This window comes from Tenrec ecaudatus, chromosome 14, assembly GCF_050624435.1.
Source record: "Tenrec ecaudatus isolate mTenEca1 chromosome 14, mTenEca1.hap1, whole genome shotgun sequence".
In the NCBI taxonomy this organism is placed as follows: Eukaryota; Metazoa; Chordata; class Mammalia; order Afrosoricida; family Tenrecidae; genus Tenrec; species Tenrec ecaudatus.
Genome location: NC_134543.1, coordinates 126029679 through 126045613, shown reverse-complemented (window position 1 = coordinate 126045613; position 15935 = coordinate 126029679). Strand labels below are relative to the sequence as shown.

Here is a 15935-nt window from a genome sequence, read left to right as displayed (position 1 = left end):
ATCTTTTAATTAAAATTTAAAAGTTTGTAGTCTTATTTGAAACATTTTTGTTTTTTATTATTTCAGGAGGACAGTTGCACATTTTTGACTCAATGGGGCTGAATGGGTAAGTAAGTGAGCATATAAACATGGCCTTTGGTAAATGTGGTCAAAGAAAGAGCTCTCAGAGTTTGGTATCCTGGCTAGGTTTGACTATGTGACCTCGACAGTGTGTCAGCCTCTTTGAGCTTCATTCAGTTTCCTCACCTAGGAATATTCTCATCTTCAAAAAGGCACATAAGTCTAGGTTAACTCCATGGATATGTCACACATCATCCTAACCAGTCATTTAAAAAATGTAAATTAAAAAAATCATTTATTGGGGTTCTTGCAGCTCTTAACACAACCTATACATACACCCATTGTGTCAGGCACATTTGTATATATGATGCCATAATTTTCAAACTCTTTCTGCTTGAGCCTTTGGTATCAGCTCATTTTCCTCCCTCCACCCTTCCCTCCTCATGAACGCTTGATAATTTAGAATTTTTTTCATGAAGATTTTTTTAAGAAACCAATATCTTAACATTTCTCACTTTAAATGTTGAAATGACTCCTTACTGTACCATATAAAATGCAAATCTAAAGCCACTGCCATTGAGCCCACTGAAGTATATTTTCTTTACTTAGTAGAGAAGCTAAATCAAATGGAAGGAAGGAAGACTGAACAAATACTGATCTTTTGTTTCACCAATTTTGTGCCTTTGTTACAAATGCATATGAGCTAAATATTGATAAAACCAGAGAAACTCATAAATTAGAATACTCAAAATTGCGTTTAAAACAGTCATTTTCTTTAATCATTACTAATCATTTTTTCATGTCCTCCAAAAACCACCAAAAGATGGCTCAAAATCGAGTCATACATTTTAATCAATAGCCTTTTCTGCATTGTAATACATTAAAAATATTATGGGTATATGTAATTGTAATTATCCTACTTGTAATTACCGTATATACTTGAGTATAAACCAATCCGAATATCAGCCGAGGCACCTGATTTTACTACAAAAGCTGCATCAAATATATGCTGAAAAACTCGGCTTATGATGAAACATACAACTTTCCTCTAGTTCTTAAATGCTTCCTCCCCCTGCTATCATGATCCCAATTCTGCCTTACAAATCAGCTAGACCAGAGGATGTACCCTGGTACAGATAGGAACCAGAAACACAGGGAATGCAGGACAATTGATTCCTTTAGGACCAGTGCTAAGAGTAGCTACACCAGGAGGGTGGAGGGTGGGTGGGGTAGAAAGGGGGAACCGATTATAAGGATCTATATATAACCTCCTCCCTGGGGGACGAATGACAGAAAAGTGGGTGAAGGGAGACTTCAGACAGTATAAGATATGACAAAATAATAATTTATAAGTTATCAAGGATTTATGAGGGAGTGGGGAGTGTGGAGGGAGGGGAAAACAAACATGAGCTGATCCTTGGGCTCAAGTAGAAATCAAATGTTTTAAGAAGAGGGTAATAAATGTACAAATGTGCTTGACACAATGTATGTATGTATGTATGTATGGGTTATGGTAAAAGTTGGTACGAGCCACCAATAAAATGATTTTTTTAAAACTTGCCTTATATATGAGTGTAGCTTTCTCAGACTAATGGGAAAAATCGCCTCTGGGGTTTAGATTTTTCAGCTTTTTAAATTGCTTACTGATTGAAAAGCAAGATGGAGAGCTCATTCATTCAACTATGTATATTCATTTATTCCCTAAATATTTGAGAAAGTATTATACTCACTGTGTTAGAAAATCATAAACATGCATTATGTGTATAAGAAAGAGATTTATATACAAGAGCAATTGAATATGGAGAAAACATCCCAGGCCAGTCCAGATCAAGTCCGTAAGTCGGATATTAGCCCATATGTCTGATGCCAATTTATAAAATCCTCTTCAGACTCTCCAAAACACATTCAGTGATGCCAAATGTAGAAGATCACAGGCCGGTGGGTAGAAAGTCTTTGGATCCAGTGTCACTGGAAACATCTCAGCGCTGGCAGGGGTCTCTGCATCAGGGTGGTCCATGTGTTTTGTCAGCTGCTATGTTTCGCAGGGGGTGAGCTGAGAGAGATAGGTGTCTCCTACCTCTTAGGAGGAGCTTCCAGATTTCCCAGAATTCTCAGGAGAAGGCCATGCCCACACAGGAGTCTCATTGGCTATTTCTTGATTGACAGCCTAGACTCCACCCCTACACTCTTAATCCTTAAATTGACATCAGATTAGGTGACTACCATACTCAGTGCCATTGAGTCAATTTTGACTTACAGGAACCTTAAAGGACAGGGTAGAACTGTCCTTGAGGGCTTCTGAAACTGTTAACTCTTTTTTTTAATTGGTTGAGGTTTAATACATAGACTATTAACAGTTTATGAGGGCCTCTTCTTTCTCCCACAGAGCATCAGTGGTTTCGAACTTCTAACCTTACAGTTAGTAATCCCAATGCATATCCCACTGTGCCACAGCGCCCCCTGCATGTTATAGTAGGCCCTATCAATAAAATGGTGCATGAGCAACTGTTCTTAGCCTTGCAGAGCTGTTGAATATACACGCCACAGAGTTTAACACACGCATCCACAAGCAATTACAGTACACTCCGATGAATTCTGTGGTAGGGGGCTGAAGGAACATATAAGAGGAGCATGTAACTAAGAATTGAGGAATCAGGAGATGTTTTCCAGAGGAAGAAAACATTTAAGATAAAAGTTAAAGATCAGCATTAGTTAACATCTTGAAGACAGAGATAAAAGAAATTCAGGCTGAGGGCCCTCAGACAATCGAAAGTTAGCATTTGAGGTGAAACTTGAACATGAATGAAACTTGAGAAATAAGCAGGTGCCAGGTCACACAGAACCTTAAACCTTGTCGAGGGTTTTACATTTTATTCTAAGTACAGTGGGAAGCCATCAGAGGCCTTTGAATTGGAAGGTGCCATGATGCAGCTTGTGTTTTAGAAAGTTCCCTTTGGCTTTCATGATTTATATATAGAAGAAAGGGAGTTACGGGGAGAAATCTGGAAGCAAGGAAAGGAGTTAGGAGATTATGTTATCAAGCCAGTGGAAGAATAGTTTCTTTTCCATGAATGGAGAGAGTTAAGAATTAGAATTGGTACTTCTTCTGTGGCTTGAGTCCCTGGGTAGATAGAGATATTCATTAAAACAACCCTGGAGAAGGTTAAATTCAGGTGTGGGCTGGGGGAAGTAGAAGCCAAGAGGAGAGGGCGAGCCCCATTAGGACTGCTGAATTTGACATGTCTGTTGAATTTTATGTGTCTGCAAGCTCTTTTTTAATGTATTTCTTACTGTATACATAATCTGAACTGCAAGAGATTTAATAACTGGGAAGGCAAATTAGTATTAGTCAGCATGCTGATGAACATATGGTGTGGATGTTTATCCCAGCAGTTAGTGGTTAGAAGCTCGGCCTTTTACACCCCAAAATATCAAACCCACTGCTATCAATTTTGACTCATAGTGACCCCTTGTGTTTCAGAACAGAAGGCTCCATAGACTTTTCAGTGACTCTATAATGGGTGTCCCTCCATAGTGCTAATGGTTAGTTGCTAAAGAAAAGGTTTGTGATTCAGATCTACCCAGGGGCACCTTGCAAGAGAGACCTGGTGATCTATTTATGAAAGGTCACATACATCAAAAACTGTTGGGGGAGCCAGACCCTAACAAATCAGAACAGGCCTGGCAGGTGCAATTGTACAGTGATAATATATAAAGATTACAGTAAAGAAATAGAGAATAGGAGAGATAGGAACGAGTAAAATGGAGTCACACATTTCATGGTAGTGTGCTCACCTCAGCCCTGCTTGGTGGTCTGCATGGGGATGTGTAAGGTGGGAATGGCAGGAGAGAGAGAGCGAGCAATTTATTTCTAATCAAGGCTTTTATGTCTTTGGGAGCGTGCAAGCCCCCTAATTACAGGTAAAGACATACGTCACAGGAAGGGATTGTATTATAGGTAATACAGTAATGGGAGAAGGGCTGATCTAGGGGTATACAAGGCAATAGGAAGAGAAGGGATTGGGATACATGTGACAAGATGGGCAGATCCTAGATTCAGGATGGCAGCCTCACTGGATGTCACTGAGCAGGTTGAACCTGTTCTAAGCTCTCCAGGGAAACAATCACTATCCTATCAGTAGGGTGTGAGCCCCACCTACAGTGAACCAGACAGTATTTTCAGTGCTCTGGATAGGGGAATGCCTTCAGGGAGAATATCTCTAAGCATCTGAACTCTCACCATGTGCTGACAAACAGCCTCTTAGGTTAGGCATATCTTTGAGGGAGACAGAACTGGGGAAAAGTTTTTTTATATCCCAGAAAACAACTCCTACCCAAAGCCCAAATCCCAAACCATTGCTGTCAAGTTGATTGTGATTTATAGTGACCTTATAAGACAAAGTAAAATTGCCCCTTAGGATTTCAAAAAACAAAATGTAAAGTTTTCCAGAAGCTGTCTGCCATATCCTTCTCCTGTAAGGTAGCCGTTGAGTTCAGACTACCAGTCTTTTGGTTAGCAGCCAGTGCTGGAACCTGTGACACCTGGGCTCCTTAGTCTCCTATCAGCAGCATATAAATACCTGTTTAGTCATAACACAAGTAGTATCCTTACAATAGTGTTTTTATACTCAGAATTGAGGTTCTTGCTCTGGCACCTCGATTTAGGGGGCCCTACTTGCGACTTTTTCGGACTGTGTTTTTATTTCTAGATATGTTCTTGATACGTAGGATCTTGAATTTACTGTCCATAGATATCCTGGGCACATTTTAGGGCCTGGCATATTCATCTGTATGTGATCCAGGTGCTCGGGAAGGCAGGACAAAATATGGGATGGGGAAAGGCTAGGCAGGAGACTTGACTTTCACTTGAGGCTCCAGGTAATTATAAATTTGAACCTACTTTTCTAGGTTATAAAAATGTTTCTGACAAGGTAAGTAAGACATACGAGATTTAACAGTTTGTTGGCTTAATTTATAGGCACATGGGCTCCATTTGTATTCCTGTCCTGAATTTCATAAATTTTAAGGGTAAACTAAGGCATACTGTATGCTTACTGATACTGGTCTAGTTGGGTTGGTAAATTTAATGCAGATAGAAGGATATACAGTATAAGAAGGCATTTTGTTTTAATACAATAGTTTGTAATACAAGTTTAAATGAAAAGTTGATATTGAAGAATGTCAAATAAAAAAGAGTTTGTAATTAGGAACCAGAACGTAGCTAAAACAAAAACTCAGTTGTCTCTGAGTCAGCTCCACCTTGTGGTAGCCTAGTATGTGTCGTAGTAGAACCACGATCCATAGGGTCTTTAAGGCTAATATTTAGGAATTAGATTACTAGGCCTTTTTTCTGAAGTGCCTCTTGGTAGACTTGAAGTTCTGACTTTTCAATTAGCAGCTTTGACTGCTAATTTTTTTGGTCTTATCCAGGAAGTCCAGTATCTAACAATGATGAACTGTTAAAAATGATATTAAAAGAAATATAATTTAAAATATTTTACTAAACTTCTTAGATTATTCAGTGTTATTTCTTGAGCAAGAGATGGCCATATACATTAGTATCAAATATTATTCATCTTTCATGATTATGGATAGTACTAATATCCCTTGCATAGATTAGAAAATTGACACCCCACGTGTTAGTTTTTGCCCTATTTGTGGGAAGGAAAATAATTCTGTTCTGTGAGCAGGTGTTAATGAACATACTTCTTCTATTTGAGTGAGACGTTTTGTCTTAGGATTTCTAACCCGGAGAGTATATGTGTTTCTAATATGCATGGATAACAAGGATTGTGTGTGATTGCGCCACTAATTGTCACGTGACCCTTAAGTGCAATGAAGAAAGCCATTTATAGGCATTATCAAAATAACCTTCATCTGTTAGAAAAATGAAATGAAGACACATGAGAAATTTAAAGATAAATAAATATGGTAGTAAACTTTCCAAATCTTTTAGATGAGATTACTATACTAGTGATATTATGAAAAGTTGCAGTCCAGGTAAATGTTTAGAAATCATCTGGATAGGCTAAGACATGTCCTACTCTTGCCCGCAAAACAACTGATAAGGGAAGAAAGCATAGGTGACAGGGTCACACAAACACACTAATTAGTAAACCAAAAGGGAAGAACATTCTCTGCATTTCTCAAGCTGAAAGAACTGAAAAAGTTCTAGCCTCAGGTTGCAATATTGAAAGTGAGTTATACTCAATTAGTATGGTCCTTCCAGCCATAATCCCAAACGTGCTATTTCATGTATATGGTCCTTCCAGCCATAATCCCAAACGTGCTATTTCATAATTCTGGATTTTATAAGCCCATGGCTACAACCTCATTTTGGAAGGTATTGTCTGCTAAGGAACAGTAATAGGATGAAATTAAGATCTGACCCGAGTAGAGGGTATGAATCAAGCCATGGTCTTTGTCTAATGAATGTCTTAGTTGCTGTTGAAAGGAACCCTGGTGGCTTAGTGGCTACTCATTGGGCTGTGATCTGCAGCCACCCTGTGGGAGAGAGACAGGGCAAGGAGGTTTGTTGTGTTGTGTTGTGGATGTTGTAAGGAATGATATGCTACAGCTAAGAGGAGAAAATCTGCTTCTGGAGTGGCCTGGGAAAAGCCTGGCTGATTAAGATGAAAACAAACAAATACCTCACTGATAGAGACTTGATGTCAACTCATAGCAACCCTATAGGACAGGGTAGAATGGCCCCTGTGGATTTCTGAGACTTTTTAACTCTGTGGAAGTAGAAAGCTTCATCTTTTTCCATAGAGCAACTGGTGGTTTCAAACTGCTGACCTTTCAGTTAGCAGCCAAACCTCTAACCCCAAGGAAGGAAGGCAATCCCTACTGGAACCATCCTGCCAGAGGCCCCAGCTCATATGTGAATAAATAAGACAAAGCCCAAGAATAGAAAGAAGATTTTTATATTTGTATGAAGAGTTATATGTTAATTTAATTGCACCATTGATACTCAGTATAACTCCCACCAAATGACCTTTCCCTGCTTAGGTTTAGTAAGAAGGTAGGGGAAGATACAGATAGGATTCACTTGTGAGTAACTGTGAACAGGATTCCCTGCAGTGCCATCCTACTACATAGAAAATGAGCCTTCTGAGAAGCAGCGGGTGTAATTTTATGACCAGCAAGAGCCCGGAGTAGAGTGAGTCTTTTTGATCCAGCACTTGGCTTACCCCTTGTGTTAGGTCAGATTGACTAGAGAAACAAATCCAGTGGCACTCATATGTATAAGAAAGAGCTTTATATCAAGAAGTAATTATTTAAAAAAAGAAGTAATCATGTATCAATAAAACAGCCCAGCCCAGTCCGACTCAGGTCCATAAGTCTGATACTAGTCCATAACTCCCACTTCAGACTCACAAAGCCACATGCAGTGATGCAGAATGCAGGAACATCACTGGCCATTGGGTGCAAAGTCTTGTGGCTCCAATGATATCGGAAGCATCTACAGGACTGGCACAGTCTCAGCATGGCTCATCAACAGGAAGGTGAAGGGGGGGAGAGAGATTGGCCCTGCTCCAGAGAGCCATTTGCTTCGGTGGCACCTCCAAATGAGGTCATCAAGCTGTGACCTGATTGACAGATTAAACTCCACCCATACATTTTTATATCTTCAAGTTGACATGAAATTCTGTAATTACCACACTCCTGTGCCTAACCTTTGGATTTTGGACTGACAGCACTCACTACCATGTGTGACATTTCTTCAAATATTTGTGAGTTTCTATAAGCCACTGTAGTGATTTTCAGGGCCCAGAAACTTTAGGGAGTATACTCAAGGGAGAAGTCAGTGGGGAGATTGGAATAGACTAACATCTAGGGAGAGTTAGACATTTGGGACTTCTTCAATTTTTCAGCTTCTTGGGACTAATTTGGTATTAATTTATTCAAAAGAAATTACCACGGAAAGATTGTATGGGTAAAGTTTGGATGACCCAGCAGTGTACAAAGAAGAAAAAGGAATACACAGCTACTGGTAGACTTTGAATAGTTTCAGGAGGTGCCATACTAGCAAGAAGCTATGACCCTAAGAGAAAAATCCAAGGTTAACTGAAGACGTTGTCTGAAAACAAACCTCCAGGAATTGACAGAATGCTGAGATGTTTCAACATTTGGAAGGCAACTTCCTGGCTGAATAAATGGAAGTGATCATATCTGTGCCCATTCCCGTGAGAGGTAATCTAACAAATGTGGAAATTATTGAACTGTATCATTAATTATTAACACATGCAAGTAAAATATTTCTGAAGATAATACAAAAACAGTTGAAGCAGTACATTGACAGGGAACCACCAGAAATTCAAGCCAAATTCCGAAGAGGACACAGAATAAAGGATATTATTGCTGATATAAGGTGGATCATGGCTGAAATCAGAGAACACTAGAAAATTGTTTACTTGTGTTGATATTCAAGTGTGTAGATTATAGAAAATTATGAATAACATTGTGAAGAATGGGAATTTCTTGACCATTAATTGTGTTTCAGCAGAACGTATTCATAGATCAAGAAGTAGCTATCTGACCAGAACACGGGGCTACTTCATGGTTTAAATCAAGAAAGGTATGTATAAGGTTGTGTCCTTTCATCATATTTATCAAATCTGTATGCTGACCTAAGAATCCCAGAATTTATACCGTATGAAGTAGAATGCAGCATCAAGATTAGAGGATGACTCATTAAGTCTGCAGTAGACAGATTACATAACCTTGCTTGCAGGGTAAGAGAACACGAATGAATTTGAAACATATTGATGAAAATCAAAACTCACAAAAGTCTTGAGTATGGATTACACCTCAACATAAAACAGTTTTCACTACTGGACCAATAAAATCATGATAAACAGAAAAAAAAGAATTTGTCAAAGGTTTTCTTTTACTTGATTTCAGTCTGGAAGTTGCCATCGAGAAGACAAATGGCACATTGCGTTGAGAACATCTCCAAAGACCTTTTGAAAGTGTTAAAAAGCAAAGATGTCATTTTGAGGACTAAAATGTATCGTGGTATGCATGTGAAAGCTGTTATAACTAAAACTTAAAATGTATAAGACAGACTGAAAAATTGAGGCTTTTGAATTTATAGTCTTAGGAATGAATATTTGATATACCATTGTTGCCAGAGGATGTATAAACCTGTCTTGAAAGAAATATAGCAGAATCCTTTTTACACACAAGGATCCTGAGCCCTTGTCTCATGTTTATCAGGAGGGACTATTCACTGTAAAAGGACATCATGCTTAGTCAAATATCGGGTCATTGGAAATAAGGCCTTGTTAATAAACATGAAGCCAGAGATTGCATGATACAATTTTGCAAGACCAACAACTTCTTCATTGTAAATACTTTTTTCCAGCAACACAAAAGATGATTATACAAGTGGACTTCTCTAGAAAGAATATACAGAAATCAAGTTGACTACATTTGTGGGAATAGATGATGAAGAAGCTTAATATCAGTAGCTGAAACCAGTTCAGGTGCTGACTGTGGAACAGACCATCAATTGCTCATGGAAGTTCAGCTTGAAGCTGAAGACGATTTAAAATGAGTTTACAAGAGCCAAAACGCCACCATGAATCTACCCCACCTGGATTTTGAAAGCATCACAGAAACCTATTTGACACATTGAACACTAATGACAGAGATGTGGGACGATATCAAGAGTATCACACGTGAAAAGAGCAAAAGTCACTTGGAAGACATGATGAAGTCAAAGAACTGAATAGAAAATTTCTAAGGACAGCTCGAGAAGAAAACCAAATATCATGAAGTGTGCAAACAACTAGAGTTGGAAAACTAAAAAGAAAGAACACATTTAGCATATTTTAAACTGGAAGAACTCAAGAAAAAAAAACCTAACCGTTTAGTTGCAATACTGAAAGATTTTATGGACAAAATATTGAATGGTGTAGAAAACATCAAAAGAGATAGAAAAAATACAGAGGCCCCTGTACCGAAAAGAACTAGTCAGGATTCCACCATTTCAGGAAGTAGCCTACGAGGAAGAATCAATAATGCTGAAAGAAGAAGAAATTCAAGCTGCACTGAAAATATTAGCCAAAACAAGGCACCAGGAATTGCTGAAATACCAATTAAACGGTTTCAACAACCTATTGAAATGCTGGAACCATTTACTATGCCAGGAAATATAGAAGACTGCTATTTGGCCAACTGACAGGAAGAGCTCCATATTTGTACCCATTCAAAAGAAAGGTGCCCCAACAGAATGTTCAAATTATAAAGCAATATATCAGTCATATCACATGCAAGTAAAATTTTGCTTAAAATTATCCAACAATACTTGCAGTAGTACAATGCCTAGGTTCCGGCCAGATTTAGAATAGTGTGAAATAGGAGATATCATTGTTGATATCAGATGGATCTTGGGTGAAAACAGATTAACAGAAAGATGTTTACTTTTTTTATTGCCTGCTAACGTGCTCAGTTGTGAAAAGAATGGGTGTCCCAGAAAAGTACAGTGTGCTCACGTGGATCCTGTAAATGGATCAAGAGCTAGTTTTATGAACAGAGCAAGGGCATGCTGCATGGTTTAAAATCATGAAAGGTGTGTGTCAGGATTGCACCTTTTAATTTTTTTGGTGTATCCTTTCAACATACTTATCCAACGTGTATGATAAGCAAATTACGAGAGAATCTGGATTATAAGAAGAATGAAGCATCAGGATTGGAAGAAGGCTTTTAACAACCTGTGACATGCAGATGACATAACCTTGCTTGCTTAAAATGAAGCATTTGTTGATGAAGATCAAGGATTGCAGCCTTCGGTGCGATTACAACTCAGTGTAAAGAAAACAAAACAAAAAAAAAAACACCTACAACTGGACCAGTTGATAACAGATAAACATTTGAAGTTGTCAAGGGTTTGTTTTGCTGGATCCACACTCAGTGCTAATGGAAGCAAGTCAAGAGATACAATGACACATTGCATTGGGTAGATTTGCTGCACAAGATCCCTTTAAAGTGTTGCAAAGCAAGGCCACTGCTTTGAAGACTAAGGTGTGCCTGACTCAAGCCATGGTATTTTCTGTTGCCTCATATTCAAGTGATAGCTGGACATTAGATAAGGAAGACTGAAGAATTGATGTGTTTGAATTGTGGTGCTCATGAAGCATCTTGAAAGTCCATGGACTGCCCACAGGCAGCTCACAGCTCAATGGCTGACACCGTACTAAGGATGGAAAGGCAGCCTATGTAGTGTGCAGTCCATAGCAGCTTTCCACCTGTGGGTCGTGACCGCTTTGGGGGTCGAATGACCCTTTCACAAGGGTCGCCCAGTTCCTAACAGTAGCAAAATCAGAGTTATGAAGTAGCAACAAAAATAATTTTATGGTTAGAGGGTTGCCACAACATGAGGAACTGTATTAAAAGGTCGCGGCATTAAGAAGGCTGAGAACCACTGCTCTACACCTTTTGCTTTATTGTGTGTGATAGTAATAAAGAAATTAATTCTATTTCCAATCTTCCTTACAGCCTTTAACGAAAAGACTTTTGTAAGTGAAACATTAATTTTGTGTTTGGAAAACTGATAACGTTTTCTTCTTTTTTAGCATTATATATATTTATTAGTTGGGATTTAATACATATATCATTCCATCTTTTTCTTTTTTCTTTTCCATATTTTAATCACATCAAGTAGGATTGTATAATTGCTACCCCAATCAGTTGCCAACCATTCTTTTTCTACAGGGACTCATTGACATTGTCCCTCCACCCACACCTCCACCGTACCCCCTGCCCTCCAACCCCTTGTTTTACTTGCTGTCCCTATAGGTTCATCAATCCTGGGTTTCGTAGACCAAAAAATGGAAAGGCATGTAACATGGTTTTAAGAGGGTGACCTACATTGACATAATGGCTCTGAGAACAATGTTTTCTTATTAAGGATCTATACACGAATTATCAAACATTTTGAAAAGGAACTATCATCATTAAGTAGCACCAAAATTAGCTTATTTTATACCTGTTTTGGGCTGATCAAAGGATGATTCCAAGAAGGAGAAATTTTATGTTGACCATTTTTGTTCAGATTTATTTTCATTCCAGAGTTCCGCAAAAGGCTCTGCTTCAGACGCTTTGCTATTATTTAGTCTGCAGTGAAGGTTAGTCCAAAAATTAAGTGTTCCATAGCTTTAGGCTAAGACTACTTACTATGATTCGGGCCTTGGAATATCTCTCATAAAAGTAGTGTGTCAATTGATAACCTTTTTGGATTTCACAGAAAAGCCAACCTGGTTGCCATTGTGTTGATTCTTACTCCTGGCAGGTAACCCCATGTTTCAGAGTAGAACTTTACTCATTCCATGACTTTGGTCATTTGGAAGATCTTTACACCTTCCTTTTGAAGTGCCTCTACATGAATTAGAACTACTCACTGTGTTAGTCTGGGTATTTTAGAGAAACAAATCCACAGAAACTCGTGTAAGAGAGAGTTTTATATAAAGGTTAAGCGCATATCAAAAAAACACCCCACCCAGTGCTGTCCAAGCCCACAAGTCCAACATTAACCCTTATGTCCAACACCAATCTACAAAGTCCTCCTCCATCTCATAAAACACACACTGTGATGCCGACTGCAGGAAGAAAGCCGAGACAATGAACATGTAAGCATCTCAGCGCTGGCAGGGGTCTCCACACGGCTGCTCTAGCGCCCAGGGCTGCATCCAGGTAGGCCCATGTGGCTTCTCCTTGGGGATGTCTTTCAGAAAGTGAGCCTTTTCAGCTGAAGCAGGGAACTGGCTAAGGCAGCTGCACCCTGGTCCGGCCATCACAAAGCAAGAGACTCGAGAACTAGAAAGGCAAGGCTCACTGAGTCATTTATCCCTCCACCCGGCCAGGTTGGCACAGTAAACTAACTACCTCACTCACCTTTGGTTTAGTAGCTTTGCCACCAGGAATTACTCAATTGCTACCACAAATCCACTTTTACTGAGTTGATTCTGACTCATAATGCTCCTTTAGAGTTTTTGAGACTAAATACTTATGGGAACTTCATCTTTCTTTCACAGAGTGTTAAGTAGGTTTGATCTGCTGACCTTGTGGTTTGCAGCCCAACACTTAACCTACTTCACCACCAGGGCTCCTTCATCCAGTGCCTGGTAAATGGTGGGGGAAGGAAGCCATTGAGTAGGAAGTAGCTTCATTTCTCATAGGTTCCAGCTAAATTCAAAGGAAAAGCTTTACATTCCCCTTATTTTTAAAAATAATTTTATTGGGGTCTCATACAATTCTTATCACAATCCATCCATCCATCCTTTGTGCCAAGCACATTTGTACATTTGTTGCCATCATCATTTTCAAAACATTACCAGATAAATGACTATTACAAATGACTAAATTGTTAGAGGATATAAAACCAAAACCCATTTCAGGAAGCTATGTTTGTTTATTTTAAAAAAGTCATTTTATTGGGGGCTCATACAACTCTTATCACAGTCCATACATACATCAATTGTGTAAAGCACATTTGTACATTCATTGCCCTCATCATTCTCAAAATATTTGCTCTCCACTTAAGCCCCTGACATCAGCTCCTCATTTTACCCTCTCCCTCCTTGCTCCTCCCTCCCTCTTGAACCCTTGATAATTTATAAATTCTTATGATTTTGTCATGTCTTACACTTTCCAACATCTCCCTTAGCCCACTTTTCTGTTGTCCGTCCCCCAGGGAGGAGGTTATATGTAGATCCTTACCATCGGTTTCCCCTTTTTATCCTACCTTCCCTCCACTCTCCGGTATCACCACTCTCACCACTGGTCCTGAGGGGATCATCTGTCCTGGATTCCCTGTGTTTCCGGTTCCTATCTGTACCAGTGCGCATCCTCTGGTCTAGCCAGATTTGTAAGGTAGAATTGGGATCATGACAACGGGGGTGGAAGCATTTAAGAATTAGAGGAAAGCTGTGTATGTTTTATTGTTGCTACACTGCACGCTGACTGGCTCGTCTTGTCTCCGTGACCCTTCTGTAATGGGGTGTCCCATTACCTACAGATGGGCTTTAGGTCTCCACTTTGCACACACCCTTATTTACAATTATATGATTTTTTGTTCTTTGATGCCCGATACCTGATTCCTTCAACACCTCGTGGTCATATAGGCTGGTGTGCTTCTTCCATGTGGGCTTTGTTGAACTTTGCTTATTTTTAGAGTTCATTCTAATTAATTATGACTTTCTCATTTTGTTTTAAAATTTAACTATGTTTTTATTATTTTTGTACCTAGATTGCAACATATTTGTCTATGCTTGACACCTACAGAATACATGTCCTAAAGGAATTAATCAGTGATCCCCATCTCCTGGAGACACGTTAGAAACATAAGGATGGTGCCAAAAGAGCTCCTTACCCTCCTCTGACTACACTTCATCTGGACCCACTTTTCCATTGAAGACACAGCGGCACACACTGAGGGTACTCACTTGGCAAAGGCTTTGTCGTGTAGGATCATGGACCACCCTAGTAGGGAAAAGGATGAAAGACAACGGACAAGTAAGCCAATGGTACAAAGGAGTGCCCACTGCTCCCGACCGTCTGGTTCATCGACATCCTCTGGGGTCCTTATGGTGGGACCCAACTTCAGGGTTGGCAAGAAGATAGGATGTGGGAACTTCGGAGAGCTCAGATTAGGTAAGAACTTGGTGTGTCAGTGACTTTTTAACAATAACAGTAATGGTCACAATAAGCTTTGATGTGTTTCAAGACAAACAAGTTCAGATTCTTTCTGAGAAGTTTCTCATGTCAGAATTTGTGCAGGGGCTAGAGTCATTCTCATTGAGGGGTAGCTTGTTGAGATTTTCTGATGAAAGGTGATGTGCAGACAACTGTGAAAAATGCATATTAGTGTACAGTGGGTAGTTCAGAAGGGGAGCCCGGAAGCCTGCACGCTGTAGCAACCCTCCATCGATGCAGATGCTGGTTGCCCTTGAACCACACTTTGAGAAATACAGGAGGGAAGTTTAGATTTCATTCAGACCCTCTCCTCCAACAGGGAGGAGAGTAAATCCTGGCTTAATAACACTGAGGCTTGGTCTGCAAAGATAAGAGAACTTATCTTCAAAGTTGAGAGGATTATGTGGCAGATAACTATGTGTACATTTCTTCCTTGAGATACAAATGTCAGAATTAAGTTAAAGCTCTTGGGAAGAAAACAAGCAATTTTACTTCCCAAGCATGGAAATGGATTTTCTATTTCATGTATTACTTATGGCTGAGATGATGATGGGTGACAAAAATGATTTCATTTGAAGAGGTGATATTGGAATTAGAAGGTATATTAGATATTTATATGAGAGGGTTCAAAAAGTTTGTGGAAAATATAATAGAATTTTCCCATTAACTTTTGCCATTCCTTTGGATATATTTTCATTATCCTCCCAGTGAGTGGAGGAAGAGAAAATGAAAGATCTTATAAATGTATAAAATCAGAAATCAGGTTGATGTCAGTTTGTTTTCTTTTTCATCATAGCTGTTGAGACGATGAGCTGTTATAAAGATATATTGTAAGAGACTTGGGCTCGTGGGGGAACAAAGGTGTTGGGAATGTATCAGTGCTACTTCTTATCATATTGCAAAAAAAATTTTTTTTGACCTCAGAATTTCAGGGAAATACCACTATACTAGCCAGAGACTATGGGGTGCAGAGTGAAATTTAGAGTTCCTGAAAATAAATTTATTTTTACTATTAGAAGGTTGCCAACCTAAAATTTAAATTCCTGACTAGTTAAGTGAAAGCCAAAACAACCAGACTGCCATCAAGTCATTGCCCACTTATTGCAACTCTCTCCGACAGACTAGAACTGCCTCCATGAGCTTCCTAGACTGCAACTCTTGATACTGAGAGTAAG

At 39.2% G+C, this 15935-nt stretch overlaps 1 protein-coding gene across 7 annotated transcripts in view; it reads left to right on the top strand.

Annotated features, from left to right (window-relative positions):
• Positions 1–15935, top strand: part of CSNK1G1 (casein kinase 1 gamma 1) — a 193603-nt gene that overhangs the window by 69550 nt on the left and 108118 nt on the right. For 4 of the 7 annotated variants that reach the window (XM_075531484.1, XM_075531480.1, XM_075531481.1 and 1 more), the window contains exons 2-3: positions 67–106; positions 14315–14718. In XM_075531484.1, coding sequence (XP_075387599.1) covers positions 14538–14718 — 181 coding nt within the window. In that variant the 5' untranslated portion in view covers positions 67–106; positions 14315–14537. The remainder of the gene's footprint in view (positions 1–66; positions 107–14314; positions 14719–15935) is intronic. The other 3 variants (XM_075531482.1, XM_075531485.1, XM_075531483.1) reach the window with 3 other exon arrangements.